General features: G+C 35.8%; 1 protein-coding gene and 1 pseudogene across 1 annotated transcript; one reads left to right on the top strand and one right to left on the bottom strand.

The window, feature by feature from the left end:
- Nucleotides 1-1,174: 1,174 nt before the first annotated feature.
- On the top strand, nucleotides 1,175-1,530 carry LOC149208127 (histone H4-like; annotated as a pseudogene).
- Nucleotides 1,531-1,653: 123 nt separating this feature from the next.
- LOC149208126 (uncharacterized) lies at nucleotides 1,654-2,208 on the bottom strand. The gene is made up of 2 exons (XM_089398245.1): nucleotides 1,927-2,208; nucleotides 1,654-1,815 (listed from the first exon to the last, which is right to left on the bottom strand). Exons 1-2 carry the CDS (start codon nucleotides 2,206-2,208, stop codon nucleotides 1,654-1,656), a joined length of 444 nt encoding a protein of 147 aa, XP_089254371.1.
- Nucleotides 2,209-26,913: the final 24,705 nt, after the last annotated feature.

Genomic DNA, 26,913 nt, shown 5'->3' with positions numbered 1-26,913 from the left:
ATGATGAGGGAGATAAAGAAACTTAACCCAATCTGAAACAATTGAGGGAACGCCATTCTATGAATTAAAGTTTGGAATCTAACGATCCAAGTATAAACCTCGAGTGCCCAAGAAGTATGGACAATTGTAGACTATTAGATCTACCTTATTTTCAAAGAGGAAGATGAAAAATCCATAGCCACAAAATGAGACAGAGAGTTGGCCTTTAATGAGAGGCTTCCAATTTTTGTCGATCCATGAATTTAGTGATTTGGGGGAGGGCCAAATGCCCTTAAACTAGCCAACCAGCCCCTATTTGCCAGTTTGAGATTCACCAAATGCGATTGAGCAATGTGCACTAATATCTTGGGAATTTCTTCAAGCTTTTTGACAAATTGATTGAGCTTAGCCCAATAATCTTGTGAATTGCCCAAAGCTAACACATTGAAAGTTGCAATGTCAAGATGCCCTACCTGGCAAGCTTGAAGCCAAAAAAAAGTCATATTTGCAACAAATATTTAACAAAGCAACAAACCTTAACACTGAAAGTGCAAATAAATTCCAAAATTAAAATAATTAAAATTTAAACATCACACTTCTTTTGCTCAATCATTCATATTCAACGTTAGGATTGCATAATCCTAAAGCATATATATATATATAACATTTATACACTTTGAGTGGGCCTAATAGTTAAGAGCATGTATTTCCTCCTAAAAAATCACAAGCTCAAAACCAGAAAAAAATAGAATATGTATGTCTTTATAAATTTTTAACTGTGATGTTAAAATTAGATAATAATAATAATAATATATTTAAGGTTATATGATTTTTTCACTACTATTAATTAGTAGTAACCAGTAGTAATTAGTAATAAGTATAAGAAAGAAACTTTGCCCAGCAATCGGTCGTTGAGCTAGATTTTACCTTTCTTCATAATAAAGAAAGTCCGCCGAGTAATGGTGTCTTTTCATTGATCCTTGCCCTGGTTGGGTTGATCCGCGTGTGGGTGTGTTTGTGATGTCGATGGGCTCTTGCGAATCTGACGGCTGAGATTCATTTGGCGCCAAAGTCATAGGAATTTGAATTTTCAGGTGGATGCGTGACCATAAAAGGGGTGAACCGGAAGATTTCAAAGCATTACATTGAATTGAATCTGTTGTTGAAGAAGAGGTAAAGAAGAAAAGCAGGAAAGATGTCTGGTCGCGGAAAAGGAGGGAAGGGTTTGGGAAAGGGAGGAGCAAAGAGGCACCGTAAGGTGTTGAGGGATAACATTCAGGGTATCACAAAGCCTGCCATCAGACGGTTGGCTAGGAGAGGCGGAGTCAAGCGCATAAGCGGTCTCATCTATGAAGAGACGAGGGGAGTTCTCAAGATCTTTCTCGAGAATGTTATCAGGGATGTCGTACCTACACTGAACACGCCCGGAGGAAGACAGTGACCGCCATGGATGTCGTTTACTCCTTGAAGAGGCAGGGCAGGACCCTCTACGGCTTCGGCATATGCTACCCTGTGAACAAAAACTCGGGTGTGATTGGATGCTTCGCGTAGAAGAAACATTCAATTCCGACTGCAGACTTCTTGTAGATCCGTTGCTGTATTCAGAGTGTCCGCTACCCTGCGAAATGAGAAAACTCTCGTGCGATTTAGTTTCCGTCTCTATAGTATTGAGTTTCATACCTGAAGAATCACTGGTGTTCCGTGACAATAAGGCGCTTGCTCTAAAGGAGGAGGACATATTGTCAAATTGAAATTGAAACCCCCTTGCTGGGAGCCGGAGATAAGAAGGTGATCAGAGTTGAGTAATCCTGTTGTTGCCGGACACATTGCCTTTCCCTTTAAGTTTCTCAGCGAAACTTAGTATTAATGTTTTAGACGTTGGACCACGGATGGTGACATTATTTAATATTATCAAGGTTGGAATATTCTCATTTTCATATAAGGCACCGTAAGGTGTTGAGGGATAACATTCAGGGTATCACAAAGCCTGCCATCAGACGGCTGGCTAGGAGAGGCGGAGTCAAGCGCATAAGCGGTCTCATCTATGAAGAGACGAGGGGAGTTCTCAAGATCTTTCTCGAGAATGTTATCAGGGATGTCGTCACCTACACTGAACACACCCGGAGGAAGACAGTGATCGCCATGGATGTCGTTTACTCCGTGAAGAGGCAGGGCAGGACCCTCTACGGCTTCGACGGTTGATTGAATCAATTCTTCAAATGGATTCATCAACTAAGTCTATTGAATTTTAGTTGTTTTGAGAAACAAAATAATACTGATTTTATTAGTATTATGTTGTTATTTTATACATGTTTTGAAAATTGTTAATGACACATTGTTATTTTTTTGGATGGATGTTGTCAGTTTCTCTTAAATTTCTTTACAAATGATTTTGAATTGTGATATCTGCTTTAATGATATTTAGAAACTATCATATATCTCACTATGAATCTATAAAGGGGGTCATATGTGTAAAGAAAAATATACTCTATATAAGAAGTCAAATGCGGATGTAACCATGGATGCAAAATTGAAAGTAAAATTGGATGTTAAACTAGGAATTAATACAAAATGAAAACAATTGACATACAAAGTGTTTTAAATTAGAAGTGAAAAATTGTGCAATAGTTGACACAAAGAAGGGAACAAAACATGGCATACAAAAGGATATCAAATTGGGCAAAAACAAGGACACATAAATGGGCACCAAATTAGATGCAAAAAAAGACAACAACTAGATGTAAAATAAGATGCAAAGTTGATCGTTAAAAAGAAGCAAAAAACGTTACAAATTAATATGCCAAATGATGATGCAAATAATGGTGTAAATTTGGGATGCAAACTTGGGCGCAAAAAAGGGAAAAAAAAAGATGTAAGAAAAGACATAAAATAAGATGCAAAATGGGGCTGAAAAAAGGTGAAACCAAGGATGCCATATTGGATGTAAAAAATGATTCCTAATCAAATGCAAATTTAGGCTCAAACTCAGACACAAAATTATATGCAAATGTGGACACAAAATGAGGCAAAAAAAGATGCAAATTTGGATGGTGAAAATGATGTAAAACTAGACACCAAAAAAATGAAAAATTGGATGAAAAAGTGGGTGTAAATAATGGTGCAACATTGGACACAAGTAGACACAAAAAATGGTGCAAAAAAGGGCATAAAATAGCTTAAAATTGGATGCAAAACTTGGTGCAAAAACAAATACAAAAGTAGACGTAAAAAATGGCTCTAAATTGAATGTACCGTTAGACACAAAATAAGATGCAAAGGTGGACACAACACATGACTCAACATAAGATGCAAATATAAATGCAAATTTGGATGCTCAAAATGATGTAACATTAGATGCAAGAGATGGTGTTAAAAATGATGCAAAATTGGATGAAACAAATGACGCAAAATATGGTGCAAAATGAGATGGGAAAAATGGAGACAAATCAAACGTAAATGTGGATGTAAAAAATGGTCCAAAAAAAGATGCAAAAATGGGCACAAAAATGGATGCAAAATTTGGTGCTAAATCAAATTCAACAGATGGTGCAAAGATAGGCACCAAAGCTGGTGCAAAAATAGAAGCAAAAACTAGTGTAAGCCTAGATACAAAATCTGGCGTAAGACTAGATGCAAAAACTGACACAAAATGGATGCATAAAAAGACGTTAAATTGGATTCAAAATACAGTGTAAACTTGATGCAAATGATGGCGCAAAAATGGAAGCAAAGAATGACACAAAATAGGAAGCAAAAGAGAATGAAAAATAGATGCAAAAAATGACACAAAACTAGAAGCAAAACCTGTCATAAAATAAGATGCAAATATTGGTTCAAAATTTGACGCAAAAAATGATGCATAGTTTGGTGTAAAAAATGATGCAAAATCTAGCGTGAAAAAGGATGCAAAATCAGGTGCAAAAAAGGACGCTTTAAAAATTGTACAATAGAGCCAGATTTAGCGCCAGGTTGCTCATCACAATTACAAAAAAATTGCACTAAAATCTGGTGCAAATCGCTGGTTTTGTTGTAGTGACCATGCCTTTCCTATGCAGCAAATTCAAAACTCCAAAGTTGATCAAATGTGATAACAAATTTTCATCTTTGACCTCTGCTTGATAGTTCACTTGTGTAACAACTGCAACTTTTCTTTCATCCTCTTGTGAGTTCATTGATAGTTGTGCTTGTGCACCTTATTCCTCAAATATTATCTTATCCTTAGGGGAAACAGTCTATTGTTTGTTATCTGAACCTTTGCAATCAATTGTCTGCTTGGAGGCCTATCCAAAAATTTGCACTCATCATCTTTGAAAAAGACATTGTAGCCCTTTTGCATGAGTTGTCCAATGCTTATGAGGTTATGTTTCAAACCAAGGATAAAGTAAACATCTGAGATGTATTTCTTCTCCCTCTTCTTTGTTAGGATATTAACTCTTCCTTTTCCCATGACAAAGAATTTTCTATCAGTCCCTAATGTCACTTTAGATTTCACACTTTCATCTAGATTGGAAAACATTTCTATGTTCCCTGACATGTGGTTGCTACACCCTGAATCTAGATACCATACATCACTTTGTTTTTCTTGTGCTACATTACAAGCTAAAAACATGTTATCATGGTTCTAACTTTCTTTTGTGAAATTTAAACTTGGTTTGTTACTAATGTCATATTTCTTCTTTCAACATTCATTTTCATAATGACCATACTTCTTACAGTAATGACATTGAGCTTGAGATTTATCATACCTCTAACCTTGTGCTTGATTTTGGCTTGGGCCTTGACTTGGATTTTGATTGTTTCCCCTTCCACTTGAGCTTGAAGGGCTGCTTCTTCCACCTATGTGTTGGCTTCTTCCTCTTGCTCTAGCATATGATCTCCCTCTGCCTCTAAATTTACCAAATGAAACTTGTGTCTTGAAGGCATGCTACAATGAGGATTTTGTTGCTCTATTCAATCTATGTTCATGAGAAACTAGTGATACATGTACCTCATCCACTGAGAACTGTGAGAGATTCTTTATCTCTTCTATGGCCACAAAAATGGTATCAAACCTTGTTGGCAGAGTTCTCAAAACTTTCTCGACTATTCTCCTTTCCTCAAGTGTCTCACCATGAGACTTGATTTGAGTAACCAGTGCAATTACATGTGTAAAAAACGAGTCTACATTCTTAGAATATTTCATACAAATTGTTTCAAAGTCTCTTCTCAACATTTGCAGTTTTGTTGTCTTGACTTTTTCCATGCCTTGGTAGGCTGTCTGGAGGTTGTCCCATGTTTTCTTGGACTTTGTTGTTGCTACAATCCTTAGGAAAATACTTTCATGGACTTCTTGAAAGATGTAGAAGTGGGCTTTTGCATCCTTCTTCCTGTTTTCGATCAACAAATCCCTTTCTACTTGAGACAAGGCATTGTATGCTGTTGCATCCACTTGTTCTTGAAAACCATTCTCCACCAAATCCCAAATGTTTTGAGAAGAAAATATGGCCTTCATTGTAATAGCCCAATAATCATAAATTTTCCCCTTAAATTGAGGTATTTGAGAATTAGTCAAGATTTTGCTTGATGGTGCCATTTCTGAGTGTAAAAAAATCTTTCTACCTACTGGTAAATACTCTTCAAAAATTTGCCCTCAAATTGATTTTTAATTGCTAGTAAAAGCACATGTTTTTACACTAACAAAGTTTAACCTGCTCTGATACCATGTTAGAAAATTTTACAAGGGAAGAGAAGTTCAGAGTTCACTTCAAAAAATCAGTTGCGGCAAGCAAATCGCAACTAGACAAGGGCTTAATAAAACACAGAAATTTACTCGTGGGAGAACAGAGTAAAAGCAAAATGGTTGCGTAAAGATAGTCGTGAAAGTTAAAAACCATATCACAACAGAAAATACTTTGGATTAGATTTCAAAACATAGGAAAATACATTCGCATGATAAATTGGAGGTTGTTTCTCCAAGTAAAACAAAAAATATCTTACTATGATTTACGCTTCACTAGGGTTGCAGAGTAACTCTCTATAAAACTCCATAAGAACTTGTTTTCACGAGGCCACCACAAATTGCTCTACGATTTTCTCCTCACTACCTCAAAGACTTCTCTCTCACTCTCAACCATGAAAATGAATTTTACATTCATATTTAACTAAACATACAACTTTGATTCATTAATTTATGACAGAGAAAATATTTAAGACACGAGATGGGCGATTATACAAAATGATGAATTTTTTGAACTTGCAGGTGTTGTGGAGTGTAGATAACAGTCATGGAGTGACTGTTTTCCCATACATATTTACCAACTCTTCATTAAGTGCTTTAACTATCTGATGTGTTGCGGAATGTTCAACGTTGTACTTCTTCTTAGAAATTTAGTCCTTCCACCTGCAAACAAAACCACAACTTACATAAGTTGACTGGGCAAGTATGGTGGTTGTCAGTGTGTTTAAGGCAGTGGTTGGGATTAATATTTCCAACAGGGGTTAATAATAATACTTAGTAAGGAAAATGATGAGTATACCTATCACAAACAACTCGAGGGGATGACCAAAGGATGAAAGAGAAGCCATACTTGGACTTATCATAACCATTTTTTACCATGGAAGAAAACTATGTGAACCCTAGTCCAAGACTCTAGAAATTTTGAGAGGAAAAAATTCCAAATCGATGATAAAATGAAAATATGGGTGTACCTAGTCATGCCTCTTCAATCTAAAATGAATGAATATCAGTAGAGAAAATCCACCCTTTCCTCTTTAGTGCATGGACAACATCCATGGTTTTAATAGTCTTAATCCTGGCTTGTTTTGTGTAGCTTCATCCCAACAAAAGCAAGCCAGTTGTCCTCCTCTCATGAGCTTGTTGTCATTCTTTAAAGCTCAGTTTTTGAGTAAAGGAGCGAAGTAGGAATACACAAAAATGTCCATCTATGGAAGAAATATACGATCAAGTTGTTATAAGGCACCAGTACACACTTCAAAGGGCTTTCATTCTCAAATTTAATGCATCTCTCGCCGAGACAGGGTTTCAAGTTCGAATTCTATAGAGAGGGTCGAGGAAAAGGATGAGCAGTATATCACAACGTTGAGCATAATTTATTGGGAGAAGCGCACAACGAGAATTAGGAGTGTAATTTCATATCCATTCCGCTCATAGAAAAACCCTATTATGTTGCTAGAGAGATAAAAAGAACAAAGAGTAAATATTAATTAAAATAAATAAGAAGTAAAAAAGAAAAGTTGAGACGATATTGTTATTCCATCTTAAGCTAATGTCTTAAAAAACCTTTCCATGTAGTAGTGTAATGTATTTGGAAAGGGGCAAGTTGATTATTTCCCATGTATTTAAAACTAGATTTGAAACAGATTTCTTTATGGGTGGTGCTCTTATTGACATGCACACCAAATGTGGGAGCATATAGGAAGCACAAAATGTATTTTGTGAAATTCCTGAGCATAACATGGTCTCATGGACAACAATGATTGTGGGATATTAATGGCACGCTTCAAGTTGAATGACATTAAAGTCCCATTGTAAAAGGAAATTAAAATTCTTTCCATTCCCCTCTAAATCAATCTATTGACAATGATATTGCTTTTTTACCAAGAGGTAGTCTATCATTATACAAAATATTTGTAAGCAACAACAACTAGGCCTCCTTTGTTTTTTTTGTCTCCCTATCACTATTTTTCTATGTAATTTCTCATCCTTTTTTATAGCCACCACCAATGGAGAGAAGGAAGGGGGCACCAAGTTTGGTGATAAAGAAAATATTTTTGATAGTGAAAATTCCAATAAAATGTTAGAGTTGGTAAAGGGTGAATACTCGATAGAAATGTTCACTAGAGCATTAGCTCACAAAGGAGTAGCTAGGATCATGCAATTGTGTGTAGGTTACTATGATTTTTCATGGAAGGAAGTTCCATATTATATAGTGAGGGGTGCTCTAGAATTTAAATATGCACTTGGAATCTATGAAACAACTAATTGCAAGCTTAAGCAAATAAAGTCACGTATGGCTACTTGACAAAGGTTATAATTACTTCAATTATAAAAGTAGAGATTATGGTATCACACCAAGAACGGAACATTATGGCTACATGGTGGATATCCCTGGTCATTGATCCAGGTGGCTCTAGACACATGCAGAAGTCCTAGAGGACTAAAAAATGTCAAAATTCAAAGTGGTCAAATCGCTCCCAAACTAGCACCAAATCAAAGTTCCCGTCACCCTGATTCCAACGGTGTGAACGAAACTCAAATCCGAGATCGTATGAGGGAGAAAGAGCCAGTCAAAGTTTTGGTCAAAGTTGGGCAATGGGCTGCATTTAAGTGTCCTACAAGTTCACCGTCAACCGGCGTGGGAACCTAGCTCTCAAGAACGAGAAAATTTGTTGTATATTTAATTTGTCTTATATCCCTTATATTAGACAAAAATAAAAATGACTATTATTGATTATAAAATCAAAAAAATATTATAAAATAAGTGGCGGGCCATGACCCCCGCCACCTCCATCGGACCCTCCAAAAACCATATATTAAAGTTAATTAAAAAAAAATGGCCGACAGGCCATGATTCCCGCCGGCCCCCAACCAACATTATATAAATATACATGGGGTGGACGGACCAACTCCGGTGGACCCGGCCCACACCCCGCAACACACCACACATAAATAGTTATGGGCCGGCGAAATCGAACCCACCCGGCCACGTGGCCGGCCCGCTCCATGGGCGGCCCAACTGACCCACACATCAATACAACACAAAATGTAATGGTTCCATATTACATGCCACATCAACCCAAAACTGCACGGTTATCACTCCAACCGCCCATTCAACACAGTTACAACAAAACTTTAATGTTGGTTGTAAACAAAACAACCGCGCCCAAAATTAAAACAAATGATGTGTATTTTTGGCGAAGGCAGGATTTGAACCCCCGAACTTCTTGCCTCCACCACTCCGCCCTAACCAACACACCAGCTGTACCTGTTGGTTAATCCACCTACCCATTTCATATTTAAACATGTCTTTCAGTGCGACCAAGAGGGAGAACAGAGGCAGATTTGAACGGGGAATGGTGGAACCGCGAGCAGACGCAGTTCCAGGAGGCAAAATGATGGCATGATTCTCAAGACATGTTATTTTAATTAATTTGCAGGTGGAACCATGAGCGTGGAAAAAAGAGGCAGGCAAAACCATGATTGAGCCCAATTTTCAGGAGGGCAAAATTTTGCCAGTCTCCAAATTGGACAAAATTTATGTCGATCCTACACCTATTAGTGACACGAACCTGATGGCATAGACAGAATTTTGATTTGAGAAGCAATTCTGCAGATGACCCAGAGGAGGGAATCGTTGAAGAATCTAGGGGGAATCTAAAAGATTCTTGTAGACTTAGATTTTCACTTTGTCAAAATTCAGAAATTTGATAGTCGATTTTACACTATTCGACGCCACAAATCTGATGGTGCAATCATATTTTCCATTTGATCATTCCATTTTTCGACCACTTTTCAAGGTGGAGTGCAAGTGTTAGCATTCAATGTGTGAGCAGTGATTTCCATGAGATTCGATGCCACGAGATTGATGGTACAACTAGATCCAGTAATTTATCATCCTCTTCTTCAAACAACTCCTTGATGTGAGGTATATGCAATGTGATCATGTACTTCTTTGTCTCTTTGCTTGAGATGCATTACGCTGTAAAGATCCTTGTATGATGTTTGATGTGGGATCTTGTTTTGTTCTTGATGTGAGATGTACTTATTGCCATGTTTTGATTGAGATCCCTTTTTTGCCATGTTGACGGGATACTCATGTGTCGCCATGTATGTTTGAGTTGAGATCCCTTTGATGCCATGTTGGCGGGATGCTCATTATTAACATACGTGAAATTATGTCATGCTGATAGGAGTCCTTTTTTTTTTAATGAGAGTTCCTACAGCGAAAAATCTCTTGGAGCCACTCTTGTATGATAGAGAAAACACATGCATGTACATCATCACTCTTTCCAGCACTTAATGCAACAGCCTACACCATCTTGACACTGGGGCCCGGAGACGTAGTCCCTCCTGGACAAACTCCATTATCAACGTCTTGTGTTTTATGTTGCTGATTCTTGTCATGTTCCTTCTTCTTTACAACATTTATATATAACATAGTTACCAATCAAACAAGAAAGTGAACTGGTACCCATTTTTTTGATGTACCAAAAAATCACTCGATTTTGAAAAGTGGTAATGTGAGAATACACTTTTTATTTGTTTGAGCATATTTTTGGCACTTTAAATTTTCTTATGTATCAAGTATGAACATTTTTTTTTGATGTTAGTGATTTTCATGTTGATTTTGAAAAGTGTTGATGCAGCATCAACACATCTTTTTAGAGGGCTTATTTTTGACACTTCAATTTTTATTTTTTTGTCTCAAGTGTGAACATTTTTTTTTTTGTTAGTGATTTTCATCTTGATTTTGAAAAGCGCTGATGAGCATCAACCCTTTTTGTTGAAAGAACTTAGTTTTTACACTTTAAATTTTCTAATCAACTGAGTGTGGATAATTTTTTTTAAATGTTGGTGATTTTCATGTTAGTTTAAAAAAAAAAAAAAATCAAATACAAAAAAAAAACCTATAAAAATGTAAAAAGGAAACAAAAATTAACTCGTAAAAATAAAATAATTGAATAAAAAATTAACGGAAAAAAACAATAAATAAATAAATAAAATAAAAAATAAAAAATGAATTTTTTTCAATATATATATATATATATAAAGAAAAACAAATTAAACCAAAAAAAAAAATCAAAACAAACTAAAAAAAATCAATTTTAAATAAAATTTTAAAAATTAAAAATAAAATAAAAATAAAAAGCATTAAAAATATTTATGTAAAAACAATTAAAAAACCAATTAAATATAATTAAATAAACTAAAAAATTAAATTATATATATATAAAATAATAATAATAAAATAAAAAATAAAAAACTTATTTAAAATATATATATATATATATATATATATATATATATATATAAATTTAAAAAAATATAAAAAAACAATTAAAAATAAATAAATACCGCCAACCCCATCCCCTCCTCCTACCCCTCACCTCGTGCCCTCACCCCCTCTCCCATCACCCCTCCCTCACCCCTCTCCCCTCTGTTCCCTCCGCTCCTACCCCTCACCCCATCCCCTCAACCTCTCCGCCACCACCCCTCCCTCATCCCCGTCTCCTCCCTCACTCTTCTCCCCTATGCCTCCCTCACCACCCATCCCCTCACCCTCTTCCCTTCTTCCCTCCCCTTGTTCCTCCCCATTACCCCTCCCTCACCTCTCCCCATTCCTCACCCCCGCCCCCCTCCTCGCCCCTAGCCAGCTCGAACCCCCTCCCCTTACTCAGCCCCCTCTCCTCTCCCCTCACCCCCCTCAACCCCCTACCCTCACCCCTCTCTGCCTCCCCGCCTCCGTGCTTTGTCACCCCCTCCCCTCCAGGGCGCTAGCTGGGGGTTGGGAGGGGAGGGAGGTGAGGGAGTGCGGAAGCGGGGAGGCGAAGAGGGGTGAGGGTAGGGGGTTGAGGGGGTGAGCGGAGAGGGGAGGGGGTCGGGGCGAGGGGAGGGGAGAGGGGTGAGTGAGGTGGGGCAGGGAGAGGAGAGGGGAGGGGGGTGAGGGGCAATGGGTCGAGGGGGGGGAGAGGGGGTGAGTGAGGGTGAGGTGAGGGTGGGGGATAGGGGAGACAGGGTTAGTTTTTAATTATTTTTTTTTTATTAATTTTTGTTTAATGATTTTTTTAATGTTTTTTTACTTATTTTTTTAAATTTTAAATTTATTTTTTTAAATTTTAATTTTTTTTTATTGCCATGAATTTTTTTTTTTCAAATATATATATATATATATATATATATATATATATATATATATATATATATATATATATATATTTATTTTTTTAATTTTAAATTTATTTTTTTTAATAGTTTTGATTTTTTTTTAATGTTTTTATTTTATTTTATTTAAATTTATTTTTTGGTAATTATTTAACTCTTTTTCAAGTCATGTTTTTACTTTTTATTTTTTATTCTAAACTTAAAAAATGTTTTTTTTTTTTTTTTTTTCATATATACTTTTAGATTTTTCTTTCTTTCTTTTTTTATTTTTTATTTTTATTTAAATTTTTCATTTTTACAAGTTAACTCTGTTTTTTTTTTTACATTTTTACATTATTTATTTTTTTTATTTTTATTTTTTGTCATGAATCGTCCCCTTGCCACCCCTGGCCAGTTGGGCCTCAGGCTGGCCGGGGAATTTCTTTTTTCTTTAGGTTTTTAATTTTTTTTTTTTTGGTCATATTTTTTTTTTTGTTTTTTTATTTGGTTTTTATTTTATTTTACTCTTCTTCTTCTATAATTACTTTTTTATTTTTATTTATTTATTTTAATTTTTTTAGATTTTTTTTGTAAATTTTAAATTTATTATTTTTAAATGTTTTATTTTGATTATTTTTTTAATATTTTTTTATTTTTTTTAGTTTTATTTTAATTGTTATATATATATTCTTTTTTCCTTTTTAATTTTTTTTTGAGTTATGTATTTTTTTATTTAAAAAATGTTTTTTTTTCTTTTAATTATTTTATGATATTTTTGTATTTTATTTTTATTTTTTGTCTAATTTTTTTATATTTATAAGTTAATTTTCTTCTTCTTCTTCTTCTTTTTTTTTTTTTTTTTGTTCAGTTGATATTGTTGTCATGTTTTTAAGTTCTTTTTTAATTTTTTATTTCGATGTTATTATTTTTAAAAAATAATTATGTTATTATTATTTGTTTCTATATTTGAATTTTTGGTGTCTTTTGCATTATTTATTCTGTTTTTCTACTATTTTATTTATTTTTATTTTTTTATTTGATTTTTAATTTTTTTGTGTTGTTTTATTGGTTTTTTTTTAATATTTGAATTTCTTTTTCTTTTTTTTTGTGTGCTTTTTTCATTGTTTTTTCTTTTTATCAATATTAAAATTTTTGTTTTCTTTTGTATTATTATTATTTTTCAATATTTGAATTTTTGTTTTCTTTTGTATTTTTCATTTTTATTTCTTTATACATTTATTTTTTATTTTGGTTTTTATTTTTATTTTTTTCTAGAGGGTCTGTGTCGATGCTCGTCTAGCAACCCGATCCCATTATGGGCAATTTGATAGTTGATTTTAAAATTTTCGTTATAATGAATCGAGTCTGCCCCCACAATATATCAATTTCATGGTTGGTCTTTATGTTTTCATTAAAACGGGTCGAGTTCACATACACGTGTGTCAATTTGATGGTTGATTTTTAAATTTTTGTTGCAATGTATCGAGTTGTCTTAGGCTAAGATTTTAAAATTGTTATATATTTAGCATTTAAAGAATAAATTATTCTTGGGTGTTCATTTTTAAAGTTTTTTGTCATAAAATTTTTCCATAATGTCATGCTTGAAATATTTTGAATACTTTTTGCAATCATAATCCTTGGTTTTAATTGCATGGCTGAAAATTTGTCAATATTTTGATGTTTTTCTAAGTCATGATATTTTGTCTTTAATGCTATGATTGAAAACAATTACAATTTCAAGGTTTTTTAGAGTCAAGATATTTTATCTTTAACAACATGGATGAAAATTGTTGGAATTATCAGGATTTGAGATATGATATTTTATCTTTAACATCATGTTCGAGAATTGTTGGAATTTTACAGTTTTTCAAAGTCTAGATATTTTATCTTTAATTCCATTGCTAAAAAATGTCAAAATTGTAACTCAATTTTTTTTTTGTTATTCCAGAATCAACACTTATTTTTTTAAGGGTGTTTTTTTCATCCATTTTGCAAAAAAAAAATGGTTTTTACTTCCATTTAAAAAAATTGTTGAAAATTTATCCTAAAAAAAAACATCGTTCTCGAATACACAATTTTCATTTTTGGGTTGTTTTTTCATGTTTTTTGGGGGTTTTTGGGCTAGAGTACCCGTTTTGAGGTAATAGTTCTCGTTTGATCAGTAACTATGTTATATGTTCCCTTTTGCTCTTTTAAATGCAATTTTAACAACATCACGAAAGTAAAAGATCTTGGTTAGCTCCAGGAGTTCAGTCAACTAGGATCAAGTTTGGTATCGAAGCGGTCTTTGCGTGGATGTGAATTGCGAGTGTGAAGAATGGAACATGTAACGATGGAGGATGACAAAGTGATGTACGAGACCATCCTCAGAATTTCCAGAAAGGTGGAAATAGTGTATGAATCTCTACAAAAAGAGACAGAGGAAAAGGAGCGATTGCAACTTCAGTTGCGAGCCACAGAAGAGGCCCTGGAAAAACTGAAGCACAACAACTAGAATCTTCAAACAGAGAATGCTAAATTGAAAATGCTTCTACATGAAGAGAAAGAGGAGAAACAAAGTTTGCTACAATAGCTACAAGTTAAGGACGAGGCCTTGGAAAAGTTGCAACGTGACCCATGTGAGGTAAAAAGTAGTTTTCCATCTTCGTGTATGTTTCTTGATGATGATTTCGCTGTTTCTGAAAATCATACCACAGGAATTGGCTTCAAACTGGTGAAGAAAATGGGGTATGAAGGAAAAGGCTTGGGCATTAATGGCCAAGGCATTGTCAACCCCATCAAAGTAGATGAATTACCTCATCAAGCAGGACTTGGGTATGTTGGAAAGGAAGTTGGGGAATGCGCCAAGATAGCGAACGAACCACCAACAACAGATGATGAGAAGCCCTCATCATTTCTTTCCAAATCGATAGTGGAGGTAAAATATGTTGAATTCCCTTTAATTTCATCTTCACATAGTATGATTTCTGTTGGAGATGTGGAGATACCAATTACATGGACAAACATGAGGCTCCTTACCGGGATGAGGTACAAGGAGGAAGAAGAACTTGGCGTTAATAACCAAGGCATAACTCAACCATTGGAGGTTGTGTAGAGACCTCGATTTGCAGGCTTGGGATACACCGAAGGAGAGTGCTTGAAGGTGTCAGATTGTTTCAAGGCATCGTCGAAATCGTCAAGGGAAGAGAATGATGGGAACACATCACCATCATCATATGGCAGTGCCCATTGTAGGTAAAGAGTTGAGGCAAGCTCTCATCTCCATAATGACACAAGAGACGGGAAGGAAAGGTATAGCAAGTCTCGATATTCGAATGTTCATTTCGATTACGATCATGTTTTTAATGATGAACGTAAAACATGGCATCGAAAAACATGTATTTTTTGTGGATTACATAACCATACATTTTCTGAGTGTTGGAAAAGAATAGCAGCACACAAAAGGATGAGGCGTGAAAGGCCTTCTCCACCACAGAAGAAGAAAGTAAAGCAGATCTGGAGGAAGAAGACTTATTGCAGTCACTGCGACAGAAGTGGTCATCAAAGAGCCACGTGTTGAAGACTCCATCTAGAGCAGTGCCTTAAAAACAAAGCATCCGTGCATGAACCAGGTGAAACAATGTTCGATAAGAAAAACCACCACAGGGAGATGACCCATTCACATCGATAAGTGAAAAATGGTTTCTAGGTATGTTAGCTTGTCATGGTTGTGCTTTTGTAAATCATTTGTTGCATTTTAAAATGTAAAAGTGATGATGTGTTTTCCATCACCTCTTAAGCAACAATGATGTCTAGTCTTATTTTGTGTTGCATTTTAAACTGTGAAAGTGATGATGTCTTTCCATCACTTGTCAAAGCAACAATATTGTTTGGCCTTATTTTTGTAAATCATGTGTTGCAATGATGAGGTGTTTTACATCACTTGTTGAAGCAACAATGATATGTTGGCCTTGTTTCCATAGCTCGGGTATTGTTTCCATTTTGATGTATACTTGACCACCGAGTATGTGTTATAAACTCATGGCACGTATGGGATGCTTGGGTCTTTAGTTGGTCATGTAAATCAAGCATGTAATTTGCATAATTGTACTACAGGTTTGCAGAGGTTACAAGTGTCGGCTCATTGCTTATGGCTCCGAAGGACAATGGTGAAGGAGAAGGAAGGGTGACATATAAGATACTTGTAATTGCAGACATGGTACAAATAAGTTGTAGATTATTTTTCATGCTTTTGGAGGACCAAAAGCTCCTCAATGGGGAGGATTGATCTAGGTGGCTCCAGACACATGCAGAAGTCCCAGAGGACTCAGAAAGGGTCAAAATTCAAAGTGGTCAGATCGCTCCCAAACCAGCACCAGATCGAAGTGCTCGTCACCTTGATTCCAACGGTGTGAATGGCACTCAAATCTGAGCTTGTATGAGGGAGAAAGAGCTAGTCAAAGTTTTGGTCAAAGTTGGGCAATGGGCCAGGTTTAAGTGTCCTACAAATTCACCGTCAACCGGCATGGGAACCTAGCTCCCAAGAACGAATGAATTTGTTGGATACTTAATTTGTCTAATATCCCTTATATTAGACAAAATTAAAAATGACTATTATTGATTATAAAATCAAAAAAATATTATAAAATAGGTGGCGGGCCATGATCCCCGCCACCTCCATCAGACCCTCCAAAAACCATTTATTAAAGTTAATTAAAAAAAATGGCCGACGGGCAATGACCCCCGCCGACCCCCAACTAACGTTATATAAATATATATGGGGTGGGCATGCCAACTCCGATGGACCCGACCCACACCCCCGCAACACACAACACATAAATAGTTATGGGTTGAAGGAATCAAACCCGCCCGGCCACGTGGCCAACTCGCTCCACAGGCAACCCAACCAACCCACACATCAATACAACGCAAAATGTAACGGTTTCGTATTACATGCCACATTAACCAAAAACCGCACGGTTATCACTCCAATCGCCCATTCAACACAGTTACAACAAAACTTTAATGTTGGTTGCAAACAAAACAACCGCGCCCAAAATTAAAACAAACGACATGTATTTTTGGTGGAGGCGGGTTTTGATCCCCCGACCTCCTCGCCTCCACCACTACACCCTAACCAACATGCCAATTGTACTTGTTGGTTAATCCGCCCGCCCATTTCATATTTAAACTCGTCTTTCAGTTCGACTAGGAGGGAGAACGGAGGCGGATTTGAACGGGGAACGGTGGAACCGTGAGAAAACGCAGTTCCAAGAGGCAGAATGATGGAATGGTTCTCAAGACATTTTTTTTAATTAATTTGCAGGTGGAACCATGAGCATGGAAAAAAGAGGCAGGGGAAACCATGATTGTGCCCATTTTTCAGGAGGGCGAAATTTTTCCAGTGTCCAAATTGGACAAACTTTATGTTGATCCTACACCTCTCGATGACACGAACCTGATGGCACAGACATAATTTTGATTTTAGCAGCAGATCTTCAGATGACCCAAAGGGGGGAATCTTTGAGGAATCTAAAAGATTCTTATAGCCCAAGATTTTCACTTTATTGGAATTCAGAAATTTGACAGTCAATTTTACACTATTCGGCGCCACAAATCTAATGGTGCAATTAGATTTTCCATTTGATCATTCCATTTTTTGGCCACTTTTCAAGGTGGAGTTCAGGTGTCAACATTCAATGTGAGAGCAATCATTTCCATGAGATTCGACGCCACGAGATTGATGGTACAGCCAGATCCAACAGTTTATCATCCTCTTCTTCAGATAACTCCTTGATGTGAAATATATGCAATGTGATCATGTACCTCTTTGTCTCTTTACTTGAGATGCATTGTGTTGTATAGATCCCTGTATGATGTTTGATGTGGGATCTTGTTTTGTTCTTGATGTGAGATGTACTTATTGTCATGTTTTGATTGAGATCCCTTTGTCTTGATGTTGACGAAATACTCATGTGTCACCTTGTATGTTTGAGTTGAGATCCCTTTGATGCCATGTTAGCGGGATGCTCATTATTAACATATGTGAAATTATGTCATGCTGATAGGAGTCCTTTTTTTTAATGAGAGTTCCTGCAGCGAAAAATCTCTTGGAGCCACTCCTGCGTGAGGGAATATTCCTTGTATGATAGAGAAAACACATGCATGTACATCATCACTCTTTCTAGCACTTAATGCAGTGGCCTACACCATCTTGACACCGGGGCCCGGAGATGTAGTCCCTCCTCGACGAACTCCATTATCAACGTCTTGTGTTTTATGTTGTTGATTCTTGTCATGTTCCTTCTTCTTTACAGCATGCATATATGTTCCCTTATGCTCCTTTAAATGCAATTTTAACAACATCACGGAAGTAAAATATCTTGGTTAAATTCGGGAATTGAGCCAACTCAAATCAATCATGTTGGATAGTTGGAAGAGGTAATGAATCTTATCAATGAAATGTCATTTTAACATTGTGCTTGGGGGCTGAATCTTTCTTGCTACTTCTGGAGTCCAAGGTGATGTAAAACATGGAAAGAATATGAAAAAAAAATATTTTTGATTTGGTGCCACATGATGGACCAACATATTTTTTCTTTCAAATGCCTATGTAGTAGCTGGAAAATGGAATGACACAACACAAATGAGGAGAAAAGTGAAAAAAAGGTCCATGAAGAAGGAACCCACATGCATTTGGATTGAAGTTAAGTATAAGGTGGATGCATTTTTTGTAGGAGATAGGTCACATCCATAAAAAAATGAGTTATACTAAAAGCTAAAAGAATGGACCGAGCAATTGAAGGAATCGGAATATGTGGTTGAAACCAATTCTATGTGAGATTTAGAAGAGAAGAATGATGAACAACCTCTTCGTTACTATAGCGAAAGATGGGAATAACTTGTGCAATTCATCATTCCACAACAAACATCCATTCATGTTGTCAAAACTTATCATGCGCTTGATGATTGTAATGCTTCTATAAGGTTTGTTAACAGGAATTGTTGTTCAACGAGTTATTGTGAGAGAGACAAATGCATTCTATTATTTTGGGAAAGGGTTCACATGAAAATTATTGGTGATAACGATGACATCCAAAATCAAATGAGATATACTCAAAACTAGAGGAATTCATTGGGAAAATGAAGGAAGGAAACATTAAAACATTCAATCGATTGAGAGCATTAAGTCATCAGTTACAAAGTCTATGATGGGTAGGTCTGACATCTGAACTAACAGCTACAAGAACAATTACATGCTATGTTTAAATAAAAGTAGGAATTAGGATGCAACACTTAGCTCTTAAACCTATCAATTGCTATTAAAATGAGTAGAAAAGGGTGAATTTATGAGCAGTGGCTACATCCTATCTCAAGTGGGATTTACACATTACTCTTGTCATCAACTATGGCGCTAACATCTTATCACATTTCATAGAGGTATAATAGTTGATCTACTAGGATGAGGGCACAACATAATAACGACATTTTAATAATTAATTTGTACTAAAAACAAAAAAAATGTGAAGTCAATGGTTTCAAAATCAGTTGATTTCCTCGTTCTTGAATCTGAAGCACTTTATGTGATAAAATCAAGGGAAGAGATAACATAATAGAAAGGAAGGCACAAAAACTTGAAGTACTAGTCCTTGGTATCATCATGAACATAATTTACCTTTTAAAGAAGTGCCCATACCCGAAGAAAATTTGTTACATCATTTGTTACTCAAACATTTACATTATCCTAAGATTCTTAACTAATGGTCTTTGGCAATATTTTTGGACCCAATATACAGGATGATTTTCCTCATATTTTAGGACTATCTAAGAGTGTTTCAGGTGTAGGATTTTGAGGGACATTTGATATCCATTTACACATTCACTTTTGGAACTTCACATAAGATTAAACATATAAAGGATTGGAAATGGTGGAGCATTTTTTATGTTTTGGTACATGATAGGTTGAGAAGAGAAAAGTTTCTTCCCATTGGTTATATCATAGGCGCATTTAATTTTTAGATTAAAAATCATGTATAAACCTCCCAATGTGTGGTTTTAAGAAATAATGATCTAGGTGAGGTTGACTTGCAATTGCTAGAAATATGATTAGTAATAAGGATAGTGGAAGCAAGTATGAATTGTTTTCGGTTATTTTTGGTGCTCACAATCACCTACACTTATTATGTAAAAATAAATAAAATTGAGGTGACTTGGTGACCTTTCTTCGCTGCAAACCTTAATTCTTGAAGATTCCCACCTGCAGCACATTTCCTTTTGAATCAATACTTCAAGCTCTCATTGTTTTACTGTTCATGTTTCTTCTCATCTCTAGTAAAAATTTTGAAGTTTGATTTTAGCCTTCTTTATGGTAAGAGGGTGATTTCATGAGATTTAAATCTATTGCAAATGATAATAATGTAACCTACATGATTTTACTTTGATGTGGAGCCCCTAGCTTGATAACAAGGTTTCCTTTCAAATTCGAACTATGGAAATATTACAAAAGACAATAATATATTCTATATTATTTCATTGAAATTGCTACTTCAAAACATAATCAATGGTAACAATATTACATTCATGTTTGAGTGAGCCTCCGCCAAAGTATAAGTTGGTCTACCTATCAAATGTATATTTGTTGAACTCCATAAATTTAGTTATTATAAAATTCAATATTGGAAATCAAATGCTATGTGAAAGTAAAGTACCCCTTTTTACTAGGAAAACATAACCACATAAACCAAACCCTCAACCAATGTCATAGAAATTTTAAAGAGAATAACCCTAAACCCTATGCACCTTTGACCCTTGCCACCCGGGTTCTCTTCCTTGGTACCACATCGTATTATAATAAAATAGATCAATATGACTTATGTATCTCTAAGGAATGGCTCATCGGTCATGGTACAATGGTGAGTTAATAGGGTTCAATTCTGCCAGTACCTTCTTTGTCATCTTCTTCATGGTGCAGGGTGTCTCCCACACACTAAAGTCAATATGTCCTTGTTTCCTTCGTAGTTGTAATTTGAGTTTGATTCCCAGAGTGAAATAAGGGAGAGAAAAAGGGGAGACTCGCTCCACGGAGCCAATATTGTTGGTTGGATTGTATCTTCTGCATAATGATGATATCTAACGAAAAGGTAGGTTTTTTATTGAGGGTGTGTTTCTTTATTTTTGCTTGCATATTTCGCCTAGCCAGAGCTTCCATGAAACTCCTGCCTGATAAATACGCGGGAACATAACATTCTATCCTCCACAAGCCCTAGGAAATGAATCTCCACCCTGCATTGATTGAGTATTATAGGAAGCTCTTGATATGGATCTTTGTGTATTGGTTCGTGTCCTTGGGTGGTCTAGGTAATCTCCTAAAGTATATTGTGCTTGAAAATGTTGAAAAGATGAGGTAGGTATTTAAGACAAAAGAAAATGGTGAAAAGAGGGTGATGCAATAGATATTTAAAACAGAATAAAATGGTAAAAAGAGAGTGGTAGATATTTAAGAAGAAATTTTAATTTTGCCCAAAAAAAAGTCTTAAAATTCAAATTCCCTCGTGTAGTAGTGAGTAAACATAATAATTTCTCAACAATCAAGATTTTCAAATTCCTGTACTAGATACCCACCCTAATTCAGTCTGCTTTGGTAATTATGATTAAAAGGACTTCGTCAAAACATGTATTATGAAGCTCGCATCCAAGCGTCTATAATTTAAAAACATGTGTAATGTTATTGACACCTCTATTGTGAAGCCCAAATTCAAGCATGTTTATAGGCAATGCTTAACAATGTTCCATTTTGAAACATAAAAAGGAGAAATTATAAATTACAATTTGTTATATATAACTTATTAATATATTTGGAAGATTAATCATACTAGTGCTCTTCAGTTATGAATTCTATTATAGACTTCGAAAGAATTAAAAAAAAATGTAATAAAATAAAAATTCATCGTTTTGTACTCGTAATAGAAACCATCATCCACCAGGCATGAGCGATAACAGTGTGCATTAGAAAGTAGTAGAAAAAGATGAAAGTAAATCTGCTATGCTACTTACTAAAGGAAATAAACAAGATTAAGTTAGTGAAAATGTGATCATTATCGCCATTAAATTAAAAAAATAGAAACATAAAGTAAAGATTGAAAAGGAATCAACACAAAGAGTAAAAGCAGCGCAAAATAGACGCTCCCCACTTAGTGATAATTTTCAAGGTGATTCTTCATTAATAGTATGTTAGCATGACATTCAAAAAGATTTATTTTAAATATTTATTGATTTGTATACTAGGACATTAATATCAATTTTAAGAAGAAGTAATTAATTATAATTAAATATATTATTAATAGGATTTTAATTTTGTAAACGTGATATAGTTATATTTTTGACTAAGTGTACTCTGAATTTCTATCTTAGAAAATAGTTTTGATAATATTTTTGTATCTTAGACATATATCTTTGAATAATAGAATGCTAGCACCATGTCTTCAAAATGATACAGATTTCATTCCACATAATATAGAAATTTGAAGAAAAATTTCGTCGTAGTTCTTTAGCATTGATGTGTTCCGCACAATCAAAGGTCGGTTTAATTATGCATATGCATATTAATTAATTAGCTATGTTTCTCACACATACCCAACGGAATAATTCTCATTATCCATAGTTTTGATTCTGTTGAGCAAGTTTGTTTTTTCTTCCTAAGTTTTGAATATAATCTAGTGCGTTAAATCTGTGCTATTTGAGTGTGACAGAAACTTTAATTGGATAAACAAATTTTGATTTTTTTGCTATTTACAGATTGAGCTACATTAATTATTTTCCATTTAAAACTATCTAATTCTGTATCGATTTTATGATAACGTCTTTTTATAGGTTTTTGAACACGTGCTTTACAACTTTGTTTTATATCTAATCTTGCGTTATTGATTAAAATGAAAATGAACGTTTGACAACAGTTTTGGATATGACGTATAGATCTTTGAAGAATAGAATTTCTAATGGCAGGTCTTTGGGTTGGAATAAATTTCGTTCTGCAGAATACAGAAGGATGAATAAATCTTTTATTGTGTTTCTCTCGCACTCACACATTTCGCATAATAAAAAACTACTATCTTGTATATGATGCTAATTTGAAATATTGTGAAAGGTAAGAATGGAGTGAAAATAATATAACGTGGTATTGAACCAGTTAACTAAGAAAAATTGTTTCAATTAAGCCAGTGATATATTTGTTGAGATGTGTTTTCTATGTATTCTCTCATATGTAATATTGTATAAAGTAAACGCAAAAAATACACTTCACAACCTAAAATAAATGTTGCACAATATGTACAACCGTAACATAGGCATTAGCTCTTTGATTCCCTTCATTTTCAGACTCGAAAATAGTGTTCACCAAGCTTTTGTTACATTGAAACCTGCTTCGAAGTTGTGCTATATATTCATCTCCTTTTCTTCACTCACTTCATATGCTTTCACCCACAGATCCAGCACTCCGCATTGCTCCCATCCTTCGGATATGATATATCGAGTTCCGTTGCATATATGAAATGAAATAGGTAAGTGTACTAAAAATCCATACAATCCTTAAGCACTTCGCACAATGTACCAACATTCCTTGTTTCACACCTTAATATAAGAAAATTTATATAAGTCATAATATGATATAGATGTGAAATTATCTCTATGTGAAACACGCAAAAAGAAAGCTTCACTTGATAAGTGAATATCGTGATTAAGGATTTTACACATTGCTTTAATGTATAACCTTATAATATTCAATAATTCACGGTTTAGAATGTTACTACGTGTTGATGGGTAATGTATACGAAAGTGTAAAAAAAAAAAATCAAGAAAGTTATGTCATACAAATTTCGTTTAGCACATCCTTTTACATCGGCACAATGATATCTTGAAAGATTTATCCGCACAATTGATTGTTGAAAGTTTTGCTGACTAAGAAATTGCTTCTTACATTCGATTTCTTGAACGACATGCAAATCATGCAGTGCCACCTAAGATAAGATTTGATTCTGCCAAGTTTTCTCCACACTCCACACAAATTTTAATAAATTAATTAGCTTCGTTGGTTAATTTTGTGTAATGCAAAGATATTTCACCATGCAAAGAGATTTGTGCTGAGAGCTTTCATTATGCCCAAATTTTTGTGCGAAAAGCTTTCATTGTGCAAAGAAATTTCATAAACAATGAACTAAGATTCTGTCACACTTATTACTCTCCACACATCCCTTTACTCTGCCATAGTGGAGATATGCATTACTTAGTATTAAAATATTACCAATGCTACAGAAAGTGTGCAAGCTTATTGTAGCAGCTGCAACACCCTCCAAAATTTTGGCCTACATCCAAATTTCAGAGCCTTCTTTGTTTTTTGACTTGATCGTCGCAAACACTAGAGCTCATCCCATGAGCTCTTGTTGAGCTTTCACATCCTCTTTGCTTGATCAATCACCAGTCGTCTTTTGGCATCTTAATCGCTATGTCATGCTTGCAAGTTAGTTTGGAATTTTGAAGGCATGTCTTTGTGTGTATGAGTTGTTTTGATCTGTCGACATCAATGGCACTCACACACTAAGTTGTAAACACTGTCGCACAAGTGTCGTCACGGTCATTCGAAAACATATTTCAACTATCGCACTTGTCACTCTCAACCTTTGAGTCAGTCTCACTGAGCATATTTTGTCTTGTTGGTTTGAGGTGTTTTTTCGTCGAGTCGTGAGGAGTGTGTGATCACATTTTCATGTCTGTAAGAATACTCTTGCTTTCACACTTAACGAATTTTCTTGAAAATATGTTGATTGGACAACCCTTCGTCAACTGGGACTGATCTTAGTGACCTTGCATTGCTACCCAGAACTGCACAAAGCTTGAGGTTGTCCTTTGGGCAACCTTCTCTACACAATTCTAAAAATGAGCCAGCTGACTCACTCCTAGAACTACGCAGAAGTTGTTCTAGAAGGCGACCCACTTTACGCTTCCCGCAAGATCTCCCGTCAAGCCTACTGCTAGTCAACCAGAGAAAGAACTTGAACTGTGACCCCATGCTGTACTGAGCTCCAAAATTGTGTAGAGCTGTCCTATCCTTCCTATCCTTCCTGCTCTGTAAACAACTTAGAAAATGCGCAGAGCTACCCAACTAGCCCTTCTTTCCCACTCTTCTAACAGCTCAGGGAATTGTGCAGAGCTGTCCTAATAACCTTACCTTCTTACCCACTCTGTAAATAGCTCAGGAATTGTTGAGAGATTTCCTAACAACCAGCCCTTCTTTCCTGCTCTATAAACAGCTCAGGAATTATGTAAAGTTGTCCTGTTCGACCCTTCTTCCTCACTCTACAATCAGCCCACACACTGCGCAGAATTGTCCAAGCCTGGACTATCTCTTAAGATTGTGTAGTTTTGAGCAGCATCTCTCGCAACCCGAATTTGTGCTCCTCTGGAAAACTATGTAGATTTTTCTGCTAGTGTCTCTTGTTGCCTGCATTCTCCTCCCCGGAGAAATTGTGTAGATCCTAGTTGGGTGACCTACCCAGTGCTCCCCTGAAAAACTACATAGATTAGCCCAGCAACTCTCTGACACCTCACCTAGCCTTCCTCCTGGAAATTACACAATTCTGTCTCCTGGCTAGGATTTGCCCCATAGTTTTCACTGTTGTCTCGGATCATGAAAATCTATCTCACAGTGACATCTGCACAATTTTTCCCGACAGTGCACTGAAGCCTTGCATCCCGGCCTATACTGTGCTCCCACAGTCTTAGTGCCTTGTCCCTCTCTCGGTCACCTGCACCGAAATGTAAAACAATGCATCATGGTAAGCTAGGATATTTTTTAATTTGCATCGTCTCGTCATGAGTGATTATAGGAACAGGTACATCGATGAAACATGACACGACGACAAACAGGATGGAAAAGAGGCACATGATAGAAGACTTTCTCGTGGTCAAATAAACACATCAAGCAAGCGAGTGAAAGGGACACATGCACATGCACCACCAAGCAAGTCCAAGACCATCGAAGATCCTACACACTTTTCCATGTAGAGGTGAAGACATGTTACACCAAGATCATATCATCATTCAGCAACACAACAGCGCAACACAGACACCACAGTCAGCTAGTACATGTCAGCAGTGTCATGTCGAGTTGTCTCATGAGTTGTCTCGACACATCACTACTATGGGCCATACCTGTTGTAATCAATGTAATGTAAAGTGGAAGTCCAAGAGACCCACATATGAAATTGAAGAGTCATGTAAAGTCAAAAAGTCATAGGAAGTCAAATAGTCAAGAGGGAAGTCGAAGAGTCACAAGGGTCAGTTATACCCCCTTGGTTATAAATACCCCCTCATTGTATGAGGAAAGGACTTTTCACCTTGGCTCCTCCCACATAGCCTTGAGAGTCTGTAGTCTTTTCTTTGAGGAGTGAGCAGTGGCTCCAATGCCCCACTATTGGGGTTAGTGATGTATGGTGTATGAATGTGTCTTGGAACTTTCGCTTAATTCAGAACCATGTTAACAAGCCATCACATTTTCACATATGTATTGTATTCATTTGTAAGACTATTCTTTGGACGCTTGTAATACATGTTGCTTTAACTTATTCCAAGATAGATGAACTATTTCAATTGTTTTAGTGCATACACTGTTGGAAATGTGTTGTATCAGTTGTTATCGTTGTCTCACCCATGTGGACTACTTTGTCAGACACTAGATAGACTCATTCTTGTAAACTTGTTATAACGATTGTCACACTCATGTGAACTACTCCAATGGGTGTTGTACGTGTTATCTGTTCACTTTGTGCTTGTGACTTCTGCATCCATGTGGACTACTCTACTGGAAGATGCGCAGAACCTGCTATGTTCTATGTCTCTACTTGAGTTGTGACTATTCCCTTTGGACTTAAGACTCACTCTCACCCTCTCTATGTGTAGTGAAATAACATGGACACAAGTTACACTAAGCACTCACCAGGCACACGAACCTTGCTTTTTGAAGACTAAGTGAACCACTCTCATGTGCTAACAAGCAAAATCTAAGGCATATCTTTAAGATAATGGCAATCGGGACATCATACCAG

Source organism: Pinus tabuliformis, chromosome 1_2 (assembly GCF_031772625.1).
Source record: "Pinus tabuliformis cultivar Carrire ecotype Pingquan chromosome 1_2, CPIR1, whole genome shotgun sequence".
Lineage (NCBI taxonomy): Eukaryota > Viridiplantae > Streptophyta > Pinopsida > Pinales > Pinaceae > Pinus > Pinus tabuliformis.
The sequence above is the reverse complement of the archived record's forward strand: the minus strand, read 5'-3'. Positions and strand labels throughout refer to the sequence as shown.